Source organism: Mandrillus leucophaeus, unplaced genomic scaffold (genome assembly GCF_000951045.1).
Source record: "Mandrillus leucophaeus isolate KB7577 unplaced genomic scaffold, Mleu.le_1.0 Scaffold341, whole genome shotgun sequence".
Lineage (NCBI taxonomy): Eukaryota > Metazoa > Chordata > Mammalia > Primates > Cercopithecidae > Mandrillus > Mandrillus leucophaeus.
Window position 1 is genome coordinate 1,172,496 of NW_012103599.1, and position 14,355 is coordinate 1,186,850.

A 14,355-nucleotide genomic window follows, 5' to 3' on the forward strand; every position below is an offset into this window, starting at 1 on the left:
TCTCTACTAAAAATACAAAAATTAGCTGGGTGTGGTGGCTTGCACCTGCAGTCCCAGCTACTTGGGAGGCTGAGGCAGGAAAATCGCTTGAACCTGGGAGGCAGATGTTGCAGTGAGTCAAGATCACGCCACTGTATTCCAGCACAAACACAAAAAAAGTCCTTATCTGTTAGAGATACATACTGAAGGATTTTCAAGTGAAATGATATGATGTCTAGGCTTTGCTTCAAAAATATTACCAACAAAACAAAAGACAGGACAAGCAACAGATAAAACAAAAATGACAATGCAAGTTAATTAACCCGTTCTGTAACGAGAATACATGGACAAAGCAAAGGAACAACACAGACTGGGGCCAGTCAGGGGGTTGGGGGCGAGGGGAGGGGAGGGGAGGGAGAACATCAGGACAAATAGCTAATACATGTGGGGCTTAAAAACTTAGATGATGGATTGATAGGTACAGGTACAGCAAACCACCATGGCACACGTATACCCATATAACAAACCTGCACATTCTGCACTTGTATCCCTGAACTTAAAGTAAAATAAAATTTAAAAAAAATTAATCTGTTCTCTTTACTCTTAGGTGTATTAATTTTAGGTGTAGGTGTGCTAATTTGCTCTCTTTACTTTTGTAATTTTCCATAATAGAAGTTTAAAACTATATTCAGATTAGATCACAGAAAATAGATTTACTAAAATTTATTAAGAGATATATGGGCATATTCCTAACAGACCAAAATCCTTTTGTTTCTCACCCTGATAGTTACCAGGTCTGAACCACTGTATTTATTCTTATATTCTTAGTAACACCATGTTTGCTAGATACAGTCTTTCAAAAATACTAAGTAGAAAAACATACATTCAACAGGTGATTACAACTAAGGCCATTATTGGAAAAGCCGCTAACTCTAACAATCCTGCCAAGAATACCACGTGTTCTGTGGATGTATCTCTTAAAAACTGAATGTCAGTAAAACACATAAGCATTTGCTCAATTAATGTACCTTGATCTATTACAACTCAAATACAACAGTGGTGATCAAGTAACAATTTGGAACACAAGTAACGTTGCATACAATCTATTACCTAACTTTCAGATGATTTCAAATATCCAATAAAAGATTTTTTTCACCATTGAGAAAGATCTTTATTTGGTTTACTTAATGTTAACAATTACACTAGTACTTTTTCTAAAATACTGTGACAGGGTAAGTACTTCCTTGATAAAGCAAGAATTTGATGTAAACCCCACTTGTATGGTGCAGTAAGAAACATGTCATTCATTTTCTGATTGTTAGAAACTACCATATATTTGTGTATCTTCATTTACCCCTATAGAGAATTTGAAAAGATCAGGTCCCTCTTCAGTTAACCCTATGCAAATAAATTTGACCAGCTGTGTGTGGGGGTAGGGAGGCGCGGGGAACGACAGAGTTTGTTATTTAAAGGTGAAAATCTCTAACTTCAGGTATAACTTAAATAACAGATTTAAGTCTTTAAGAAGACTCAATATCTTCAAAAGAATATTTTTAAAAGTATACATAATAAAAGTAAATTAAACTAATATATACTCCTTTAGACAGCTTTCTCTGAATTGTCTGATAATGAACATAAAAATGAGAAGTGAAAGGTGTATAGGAAATGTGTCACTTTCAGAATACAGCTGTCTTTCCTATGATTTCTCAACTCAGTCAAATGCTTCAATGATGTCCATTCATTCCCCCGTATTCAGACAGTTTTTTATTTTTTCCCTATGAGACCCTTTACAATCCTCTCAAGTTTCTTACTAAAACTAAATACAATATGCAAATATTTTCTTAAAACACACATGAACAATGCTTAAATTCCTAGTTTTTTCAGATATAAATTTGAACCCTCTGGAACTTCAGCTTTGTCATCTATAAAATAGGGATAACCATATTGGTTCTGTGCAGGCTGCTATCAGAGTTAATAAGATAATGGCCATATATAAACTAAAAGGAGCCCTAGTGTCAACTTTATCTTCCTTTTTTAAACATTATTCACTGGGAAAATGTGTACACAAATATTTGTATAGTGACCACTGGTATGTATTATCAGAAATTATGGCTTATCCTAAAACATTCCTGAGAAGGCAAAAAGAATCCAAACGAACTAAAAGATTATCATTACCATGATCCAGCACAACCATTCAGTTAGCAAATATTTATGGAAATGTCTGTAAATTGTTGATGATATTTGTATATTAGCTGTTAGCTGCTGAGGTTGTCATACATCCCTCTTTGTCAATCCAAAACTATTTCTAGCTATGCTAGGTTTTCTAGATACGCTAAAGGTTTTTTTAAAAAATAAACTATCAGTTCCTAAACATATAAGCTGTCCATGAGACCAAGTTTTTCTAACAACATCAAATAGAGTAAACAACCTTTAATGATTTGGTTTTAAGGTCCCATGGACATTGATGGTTTAAGTAATAATATAAAGCAGGGCAATATTGACTCTGATAACTTCCCTTTTGAAATAATTCTCTTATCCAATTATATCCCAAATGCCTAGTACCCTCACGCTTTTCAAACCAATCTCTCTCAAGTTGTATAGTGCATGAGTAAATGTGATCTAATCAAGCCAAAAACAATAACAACTTCTATTGATCACTTAATATGTACTGCATTACTGTGTGCCATGTACTTTACATGTATTTAATCCTCATAGATTTCTAAGATATAGGTACCTTTATTATACCCATGTTAAAGGAAGGAAAAATCATTCCTCAGTTTTAAATACAGTAAGTCCTCACTTAATATCATACATACTATGACACTGGATAATGTTCTTGGAAACTGTGACTTTAAGAGAAGGACTTTAAGGACCATGTGCAGCAGATTTTTGAATATCATTTTGTTCAGCATTGTTTTGTTGTAACATTGATGAGAAAAAAAATGTTTTTGTCACATGTCATTTAGCTTAATATCTTAGTTTCCAAGAACCTATTAACAATTTTAAGTGAGAACTTATCGTAATTCTTAAAAATGAAATATGGTTACAAAAAATTGGTTACAAGAGCCCATCTCCCAATTTTTCATAAGCTACACATATAGTCATACCATTTCAAGTAACACAAAAATTGTTTCTTTATGTAATTTGGAGATCGATTATTTTTAAAAGGGAATAGTCAACTTTATAATCATATTTTTTTAAAGAAACTATTTGGCAAAAAAAGTAACAACAGGAAAAAAGTCAACAAAGTATAGTAATCACAATTCTACTTCTGAATTTTCAAGTTGTATCTAATTTTCTCTACTTCGCTGAGGACACTCTTATAGTAGAAAATTATTAATCTCTTTCTTAAACAAAATAATGCATCCTTTTTGCTCCAACAGCTCTCACTGGTACATGCCACTAACAGAGAGCACTAGGATCATTTCCATAAACTAAGAAACTTAGTACCCTTGACATTCTATATCACATTTCATCAATGTCTGTTAACAGATTAAAGCATTTTATATAAGTTCCTTATAAACTGTACATAAGGAGGAATAAGGTTATGTAAGACCCTAATTTGAAATCAATTCATTTTGATGAAAAACATTAAAGCCTAAATCAGTATTCATGTTCAATAAATGTTAAATAGGCGTAACTCTAATGTTTATGATGAGCTTAGCAAGTTCTATTACTTTCCGGAAATAAACTGCTCACTCATGAGAGAAAAATGGCTATTCTATAAACATTTAATGAATCCTTTTTTAAAAGCTTCTTGCCTACAATATTATTTTTACTAATAATGTCTGGAATGAATATTAACTCTGTAATTAACAGAATGTTTAGATACAGTCCAAACTAAAGGCACTGAGATACATTAAATGATCTCTCAACATCATTCTCAAATTAATATGCTATAATTCATTTTTATACTTGAAAAATTTAACTCCCAGAATAGAAACTAATTATAGTTTTTGGACTATCAGTTAGCCTTACTAATACTAACCACTTCAAGTGATAAAGCATTCCACCCTAAAAACCAAAAGCAAACCCAAATAAACAAATGATCTTAAACAAGCATTAATACATGTTTACATAATTTCCATTAAACTCAAAAAGCAAAACCATACTAACTTATAATTTATAAAATCCCCTTAAATCATTCAATGTATGAACTTTTTATCTCCTCCAGAAGAGGATGTTACATTAAAACTGGATACATCCTTAAGAGAAAACAAGGTGCTACCTTATTTGGCAACATATCTTCTCACGTGGTATGAGCGCGCTACTCGATTCCCATTCAAGTTCTGTAACATGTCTAAATTATCTATATTGGCCCTATTTTCCATTAATTCACAGACAAGATACCCTAGAATCCATTTATATCAAGTGTTTCACTTACATCAATTGTAAGACATTAAAAAATATTAAGCAAATATAAATAATGGTGTAGATTTTGAGGCTAATGTAAGATAAAGGTGTTCTGGTTAGTTTTAATAAAAAAAATAGCAAACAATTCTCTACCAGTAAGAAATTTTATTTTTATTCAAATTACATATAATTATGAATGCTAGATGTCCTACCATACCAAAGGATGAAGAACACAGAAAATGAAATAAGAAGGTTTGGGTTCAAGTCCAAATAAGTCTCTTAATTCAGCCTTCTGTCACTGTAGAAGTGGAGATAATAATACTGCCAGAATTACATAATGCATAAGATTTCTATGAGACTGAATAAACTAATTTAAATGAAATTGTATTCTATAAAGCACTAAATAAATGTCATCATATCAATATGTCAATATGAAATCGCAGAACACCAATGATAAAGAAAGTAACTCAAAAAGTCTTAGGGAAAAATAAGACACAAAACATTAGCAATCAGTATAATATCGGACTACTCAAGGGCACTACTTAAAGCCAGAAGACAGTAGTTATATTTTCAAAATTATGATAGAAAATGAAATAGAATTTATAATTTTATACCCGGCAAAACTAGTAATTTGAGAGTAAAGGTAAAATAAAGATAACGTCAGACATAAAAGAAAATTTACCTCCCATACATCCTACTTAAGAAAGATACAAATCGGCCGGGCGCGGTGGCTCAAGCCTGTAATCCCAACACTTTGGGAGGCCGAGACGGGCGGATCATGAGGTCAGGAGATCGAGACCATCCTGGCTAACATGGTGAAACCCGTCTCTACTAAAAAATACAAAAAAAAAAAAAAACTAGCCGGGCGAGGTGGCGGGCGCCTGTAGTCCCAGCTACTCGGGAGGCTGAGGCAGGAGAATGGCATGAACCCGAGAGGCGGAGCCTGCAGTGAGCCGAGATCCCGCCACTGCACTCCAGCCTGAGTGACAGAGCGAGACTCCGTCTCAAAAAAAAAAAGATACAAAAGATACAAAAGCCTTTCAGTGAAATGAGTAAACTAAGGAAAATAAATGAAAAATAAGGACTCTATCTATTGAAAAAAAAAAAAAAAAAAAATGCAAAGAAAATTTCCAGGATAATAGTAAATAGGCTCTAAGATGACAATTGTCCAGTGAGCCTAAAAAGCCTACAAAACTTCCTCTGCAAGGGAGGAAATAGTTGATTATTGATGTATTTCACTGTACTATAAGAAGTTTTACAGAGAGTTTCAGCGCTAACACATAGAAAAGGAGCCAAATCATGCACTGTCTTATAGACTATTAGAAAAAATTCATTCTTTTTCTGCTTGTAATAGAAACACTGGAAGATTTCAGACAAAGGAATGAATGATTTGATTTACAATTTTCAAAGAATTATCTGGCTGGCTGTAATACTGAGAAGTGACTGAGACAGAAGTAGAAATAAGATAGCCAAATTAGAAAGGATAGCAAAATTCGAGATCAGAGGCTGTCCAATATTGTAGCCTTTAGCCTCAGGTTATTAAGCACTTGAAATGTGGCTCATCTGAATTGAAATGTGTTTTAAGTATAAAATACACACCAGATTTTGAAGTTAGCAGAAGAGAAAAGAAGTAAAATATCTCAATAATTCTTAACATTTATTACATGTTGAAATGATACTACTTTAGATACACTGGTTTAGATGACATATATGATTAAAATTAACTTTACCTGTTTCTTTTTTTAAAGTAGCAATTACAAAATTTTAAATTGCAAATGTGGTTCCCATTATATTTCTGTTTGGCAGTGTTGATCTAGATGGTGACAGACTAGAAGTTTTAAAAGGTGGAAGCAGTAAGCAGTACAGACCAGGATATATTTTGAACGTAGAGCCTATGTAACTTGTTGGCTAAATAAATGTGAGGGGTAAGGAAAGGAAAGAAATCATAATAATTCCAAAAATTTTGTCCTCAGGAACTCAGTAAATGGTGGTAAAAATATACCAGGATGGCGAAGTCTAGGATGAAATCTAAAATTCTGTTTTAGAATCTTATACCCGAGCTGCCCTGTTGAATATCCCAACAGACATGTCAAGTTCTGGTCTCAGCACTCACAAGCAAAGGGTATATCATTCATAAGGAGTACATGCAAATGGCACCCCCAGAGTTACCTAATGTTCAGCCTGAAAAGTTATATCTGACAACTTCATGTCAAGTATTCTCTAGATAGTATATACTCAACAAATATTGTTGATTGATTAGAACATAACGCAGGCCGGGCACGGTGGCTCACGCCTGTAATCCCAGCACTTTGGGAGGCCGAGGCGGGCGGATCACGAGGTCAGGAGATCGAGACCATCCTGGCTAACACGGTGAAACTCCGTCTCTACTAAAAATACAAAAAATTAGCCGGGCGTGGTTGCGGGCGCAGTTGCGGGCGCCTGTAGTCCCAGCTACTCAGGAGGCTGAGGCAGGAGAATGGCGTGAACCCGGGAGGCAGAGCTTGCAGTGAGCTGAGATCACGCCACTGCACTCCAGCCTGGGCGACAGAGCAAGACTCTGCCTCAGGAAAAAAAAAAAAAGAACATAATGCAGGCACATAAATTTGATTCTTGTGTAATGCTAGATTCTGCTACTAAAAACATTTGAGAAAACATAGTAATTAGGAGTTCAAATGTTTTAACCTAAGAGCCCAGGAATCAAATCCCATCATCACCACGCTAAGGCGTGATGCTCAGCAAAATGTTTAACCTTTCTAACCCTCGGTTTACTCGCCTCTAAAATAAAGCTAAAATTCACCCCAAGCAATGCGGATTAAATAAGACTAAAAAAGATAAAGCATGTAAGGTAATTAACATTATACCTGACAGACAGAAAGCCTTAATACGTGAAAATTACTAATAAAATTGTGCAGTAAGAGATAGAGTTAAGTAACAAAACTACTTAAGATTTTTGGAGAGTTTTATTTTTGTTATACTTTAGTATTTTAGAATATACAGTATCTTCTATCAGAATTCTCCAAATTAAAATCTCTTACCTGTAAGTAGTGTTTGGAACATAAACATCCCTTGCAGGAAACTCTAAGATTTCTCTGGTAGGTCTAACTCTACTGTCAGGGTAAAGTTTCACTTGAAGCAGCTCCGGAGTTAGGCAATAATGGGGATTTTCAGGTGCGGGAGAAATGTCTATCTTGAGCTGAGCTGCAAATTATATATTAAAAAACAATGTAAACAAAATTTTAAAACTCCATGTTAAACATGTTTTTGAAAGGACTTAGACCCTATTTTTGCAAGAAGTCTGGGAAGAATATTACAGAAACCAAATTTCTATTATTATCAACTCACACCTCTAAATCATTTCATTTTCCAAAGTCTCAAACTTAAAAATTACTGAATCAGACATAAATGCATGTAAAATAATAAATGCTTATTAAATAAATGAATGGGAATGAAGGAAGGAAGAAGCAAAAATAGAAAAAAAAACACAGGGATCTGGCATACAAACAAGCTAAGTCATTTCAAAGGTTAAATGACTTAGTTTTGAGTTAGCAAACTTCAAGACATTTTTACTCTGGAATGGTTTGCTCCAACCACAATATAAATCTATTTTTAAAATATTTACCATTCTATTACCATTCTAGAAAATAATTTTAAGCCATGATATTATTAATCACACTCACTTTAGTACAGTAATTCCCCCCCACTACCTGCTGGGGATATATTTTAAGATCCAACCCCCAGTGGATGCCTGAAACTGCAGAGAGTACCCAACCTTATAGATACTGTTTTTCCCTATACATACATGCCTACAATAAAGTTAAATTTATAAATTAGGCAAAGTAAGAGATTAATAACCCTAACTCATAATAAAACACAGCAATTATAACAATATACTATAATAAATGTTATATGAATGTGGTCTCTTTCTCTCTCTCCCTCTCTCCAAATACCTTAATATTTTCACACTGTGGTTGACTACAGGTAACTGAAACTAAAGAAAGTGAAACAACAGGCAAGTGGGGACTACTGTACTCAAAGTACCAAAGATATTGAATCCTGCATCCAAACTGTCAGATCACACGATAGTTAATAAAGTGAAGAAGACTGACAGGCATTGAGCATAGAAAAATGTCTGAGCCAGATAAATTAAAAAAAAAAAAAAGAATACATAATTATAAGCAATACAACATACTAGTGATAAGAATAGCTGGAATCATTTCTACTCAACATTTTAAAATACCTGTAATAGGTCTTAGTCGCCGTAAGACAGAAGATGGCCTTCTCATATCAGCAAGGAATTTGTAGAGATCTTCATCACTTAAGCGGTCTCCTTCCTGATGTCAATGATAGAGGAAAAAGTATTTGATAAAACAAATATAACTGGGCACAGTGGCTCACATCTGTAATCCTAGCACTTTGGGAGGCCGAGGCAGGCAGATCATCTGAGGTCAGGAGTTCGAAACCAGCCTGGTCAACATGGTAAAACTCCATCTCTACTAAAAATACAAAAACAATTAGCCAGGCATGGTGGCACGTGTCTGTAGTTCCAGCTACATGGGAGGCTGAGGCAGGACAATCACTGGAACCCAGGAGACAGAGACTGCATTAAGCTAAGATCGTGTCACTGCACTCTAGCTGGGGTGATGGAGCAAGACTCTGTCTCAAAAAAAAAAAATATATATATATATAGAGAGAGTAGATGAAAAATAAATTTATAGTTTGTTAGTAAGCATACCCTTATGCCTAAAATGTAGTCAGAATTAAAAATAAAATTAAAATAATTATGATTATAAATATATCAGTTTATTTCCTTTTTTATGCTTTCAAATTTTACTAAGATTTAATAATACCATTATCTTTTTTCTTATCTATATTCCATTATCCATGCTTATAAAGTATTACAAAATACTCTCAAATATAGAAAACAAATACAAGTTAGAGATAGATGAAAAGGAGAAGAGCAAAATAAGAATACAGACATAAAACAGAATCAAAAAGCAAACTAATATAAAAATACTTGAGTCTCATAAATATATTACTCTTGAGTTCATATTTGTGTTTTCAACTTTATATCACAAATTTCTCCAATGCAAAATCTGCAGCACTGGCTAAGGTGAAGAAGAAGGAGGAAGAAAGGAGGAAGAGAGAGGAAGAAGAGGGAGGGAGGAATTAGATAAGGGAGGGAGGGGGAGAAGGAGGAGAAAAAAACTACTGTTAAGGAAAATCACAACTATTCTGATACTAAGGACAGAAAGAAAACTCCAAAAGGACTTCAACCAGTATGAAAAGAGACCAAAAAAAAAAAAAAAAAAAACAACAACAAAAAAAACAAATTGCCCATAGCTGATTAACACAAATGCTCAGTTTAGTGTTAATTTTTTTTCTTCTTACAATTAAAATAGCTAGGGTTTTTATTATTTTATTGAAGAGTCAGTCTTTAGATTTGATTAATCCAAGCTTCCTGCTTTGACATTTTATTGTTTTATGCATATATCATACATTGTTCTTTTATCTTATTTGGTAATGAATATATTTAAGGCTACTTTATTACTGTTAACTCACCTTGAGCCACAACCCATTCGTTTTTCATCATTATATTCTAAACAAGGATATAGAATTGATCTTTTATCCCATTATTTAGAAAAAATAATTTTTAATTTCTAAGTGGTTATAGTTTTTTATTAATAACTTTAAAAGTTTTTAGTTTTACTGGGTTATGGTTAGAAAATTTGACTTTACAAGGTTTCTTCAGTGGCCCAATATAACTAATTATTGTAAATGTTCCATCAGTTGACGAAAAAGTATATTCTTTCCTTGTGCATACAGAAATAATACAAATTTTTTTTAGACCAAGGTGCCAACACATGAAATTAATATAGATCTTTAAATGGTCCTTATTCATAATATATTCAGATTATCTCTAGTCTTCATTATTCTATTTCGCCCATTAAATTATATTTTCTCTTTTGGTACTTAAATTATATTACTGGTCTCCATTCTTTACTCCCTGTTTCCATGCCTTTTTGGTGAGTGAAGCACAATTCCCTCCCTAGGCTTGGCCAAATGCCTTGCTTTGCCAATAAGCAAACATGATGCAAACAGAGGCTTGAAAAACATTTGCACAATTTAGTTTGCTCTCTCTCTTGAACTTTTGTCACAGCTATGAGAACATGACCAAGCTAGCCTGCTAGAAGATGAGGGTAGAATTTGAGAGACATGTCAAAGAGTCGAGTCATTTCTATCTTCCCAGTAGAAGTCAGCCTATATTAGCTGATCTCAGCCAACCTCCAAACTTGTGATTGAGCCTAGTTCACTGGAGCAGTCTCGCTGATACCCTTTCCTCTACATTAGTTGTTTATTGTCCTGTACCACTGAAAAAAATAGATAACTTACATATCTGTCAACAAATAGAACAAATGTATTCAAAACTATTGTGTGGGTTTTTGCTTTTAAATATCTATGTGTTTCTAATAATTTTGACCTCACATATTTTATTTATTTATTTATTTTGAGACAAGACCTCACTTTGTCACCCAGACTGTAATGCAGTGGCATTATAATTGCTCACTGCAGCCTCAACCTCCTGGGCTCAAGAAAGTCTTCCCTCTTAGCCTCCCAAGTAGCTGGAACTACAGGTATGCGCCAATACGCCCAGCTAATATTTTTCATTTTTATAGAAACAAGGTCTCACCATGTTGCCCAGGCTGGCCTCAAACTCCTGGGCTCAAGCGACCCTCCAGCCTTGGCCTCCTAAAGGGCTGGAATTACGGGCATGAGCCAGCATGCCTGGCCAACACATTTTAAATCTGTACGTAAACACTAATGATTACTATATCCCTACTGTAGACAGTAATCTCTCATAAATGAAAAAGGAAAAATTGCCTTCTGTGTCTCATTTAGGGAAAAATCTATGCCTTGAATTCTACTTAATTAAAATGGTAATCTCTTTTTTTAACTTAATTTGCATTTGCCTGATGCATAATTTTCTAGCTACTTAAAAATACTTACAAAAATAGTATATGCTCATGGTTAAAAATTTTTAATACAGAACTGTATTAAACAGTTTCTGTACCGTAAACATTTTCCACTGCTCCATGTTTCCAGCAATCATTTATTTTTAAGTTTTCACAATCACTTTGTGCTACTTCACAGTTATAGTAACAGTATTCAAAACAGCATCCAGAACATGGTGACGAATGCTCAAAAAATACTTGTTGGATAAATAGACAGGGGGTGGATAGCTTATTGATTTAAGCTTACAATACCAATTTATTGATAAATAACAGGCTAAAGAAATGAAAAGAAAGCTATGGAAGGAAATACCAGCAGAAGTAGTATAGTAGCTGAAGAAGTAGAAAGAGGGGGAAGTAACATACCTGCAAGGTTGTGTCACTGTAGCAAATCTACTGCCCCATTTCCATAGCTATATCTGGTCTATCACTTTATGCAAGTGTAGTCTTCTCTAGACTCTCTTTTATTACTGTCCATAATAAAAAGACCAACACCATTTGAGACATTTATCACTGGCTTTTTTTCCTGAGTTTCTCAGAGCAGCTGCCTGTGAATACTACTGATATGTAACAGTGAAGGGGACTTCAAGTAGACTGCTACCTGTCTTTTTGAGTTCCATTCAATAGAGGTCTACCCTTGATTCTTGCCCTCTCAAGTTATGAGATATCAGTAAGCCAGGATTTCCTCTTCTTACTCAGAATAACATCTCAGAAAAAGGAATTTTGAAGGAACTATTAGCATTTTCCCTTAATCCACTCCAAATCACATACTACTCCAGTTTGTTACGTGAATACAAATTTTCTCCCCATTCCTATATGATTCTAGTCACCTAATCACTTACAACAAAGACTTTCAAAATTTTCTGATCTTAATTCATGACACAGAATCCATTTTACATCAAAATCTAGGATATACATATACACACGTGTATGCTCATACAAAAGGGGGAGGGGGGAAACGACTCCCTTAAGTAATATTTAACCTTACTACATGCAATGCACTATTTTTTCTATTCTACTCATGTTTTATTTTCTTTTTTAACCTGGGTGTTATCTACTAAGCCAATTTTCATTATCATTAAGAATCATGACTGGCACTGGAAAAACACAGATTTGATTCATGGTTAAAAGTGAAGGGAACAGGTTTGCAAAGAGTAAAAACATCTTTGATAGAGAACATCTTGGATCTATACATTAACCTCTAAAAACAACCCTGACCTCACTTTAGTACAAAATGCACTACTAGGGCCTGAAAGTTTTATTTCATATATTATGAATACGGTAGATTAGGCCAGAAATTGTGGGGAAGACATGCAGGTCACAGACTCATTCTCATAAAGAAAATTCATAAACAACCAATGTTTAAGAAAAGTCACACTATTAACAATTTGGAAACCGGATACAGGTTGGATATGGTGGCTCACGCCTGTAATCCCAGCAATTTGGGAGGCCAAGACAGGTGGATCGCCTGAGGTCAGGAGTTCAAGACCAGCCTGGCCAACATGGCATAACCCTGTCTCTAATAAAAAATAAAAAATTAGCTGGGAATGGTGGGCACCTGTAATTCCAGCTACTCAGGAGGCTGAGGCAGGGAGAATTGCTTGAACCCGGGGGGCAGAGGTTGCAGTGAGCTGAGATCGTGCCACTGTAATCCAGTTTGGGCAACACAGCGAGACTCCGTCGCAAAAAAAAACAGGATACAAATATGAAAGATGGATTTTGATGCATTATTAGTCATGGCCAACATTTCAACATTTAAATAAATATAATGCTAAAATAATAGGAACAATATAAATCATTTCTCATTCTTACAGTTGCTTTTATTATTTTTAAAGTTTTTAAGTTTCCTGGAATCACCCTCGCATACATGTACAGTACAATTACTACCTTTCTGAAACTAAAAAAAAATCATGCACAAACATCTCCCCAAAATTCCTACATGACAGAACAATACCTGCTTAAAAAAGTTTGTCACTGTGAGAGTAGCTGGTCGAAAGCTCGTCAAGTTACAAGCATCATCTCCACTTGTCGTCCTTTCAAGTGATCGTCTGCCAACAATACTAGAATTCCTCCTCTCTGACCAAGACCCTTTTCGTTCTACAAAAGAATTAAAAACAAAAAAAATATTCATTTTCACAAAATTTAAATTTTGTTTTAAAGTAGCTTTCCAAACACAAGGAAGAATCTATTAAATTGAAAATTACCCACCCAGCATATCAAGCATAGTAGGAGAATTTGCTTTTGGAGAGATTAGTAACAAAGTAGCTAAATCTTCTGGTTGTCTTTTTATAACGTCACAAATGTAAAAATAAGCTTCTAACATGCAAAGATCTATGGGCATGACCAATGATGAGCCATGAAGAGCAGCTATAGAGGAAGTATGTATTTACTACAAAATATTTACCACAAGGGAAATTTTAGTCATCATTAATCGTCCCTCAGTCTTAGCTCTTTGGTTTGAAAGAAAATTGTAAGATAACTTGTATTCAAAGTACTTGCAAGATCATCCTATTTTTTAAAACCAACAGAACTAGACTGAAGATTAAAAAGGAAATAGAATACTTGCACAAAACTATAAACAAACTAGACCTAATGGACATTTACTTTACACTACACTACACTAAGCAAGAGCAGAATACACATTCTTCTCAAGCACTTAAAGAATATTCTATAAAACAGTCTATATACTAAGCCATAAAACAAGATACAATACAGTCAAAGAGATTAAAATCATACAAAATACGTTCTCCAACAACAGAAGAATTAAACTATAAATCAATAACAGAAGAAAATTTGGGGGATTCACAAATGTGTGTAAGTATAATAGCACATTTAAAAAATAGCTAATGGAAAAAGGAATAACAGAAATTAGAAAGTATTTAAGAGGTATGAAAATGCAAAAACAACATACCAAAGCAGTGCTGGGGGGAGGATTTACAGCTTTTAATGTCTATTTTAAAAATAACTATCTCAAATCAGTAATATAACCTCAGACTTCAACAAACCTCAAAAGAAG

The 14,355-nt window shown here is 34.2% G+C and overlaps 1 protein-coding gene across 1 annotated transcript in view; it reads right to left on the reverse strand.

Moving 5' to 3' along the window:
• DOCK7 (dedicator of cytokinesis 7) overlaps positions 1-14,355 on the reverse strand; it is a 235,089-nt gene that overhangs the window by 161,891 nt on the left and 58,843 nt on the right. Inside the window, exons 12-14 of the mRNA XM_011988949.1 lie at positions 13,294-13,436; positions 8,570-8,663; positions 7,368-7,530 (exon numbers count right to left, since the gene is read on the reverse strand). Coding sequence (XP_011844339.1) covers positions 7,368-7,530; positions 8,570-8,663; positions 13,294-13,436 — 400 coding nt within the window. The remainder of the gene's footprint in view (positions 1-7,367; positions 7,531-8,569; positions 8,664-13,293; positions 13,437-14,355) is intronic.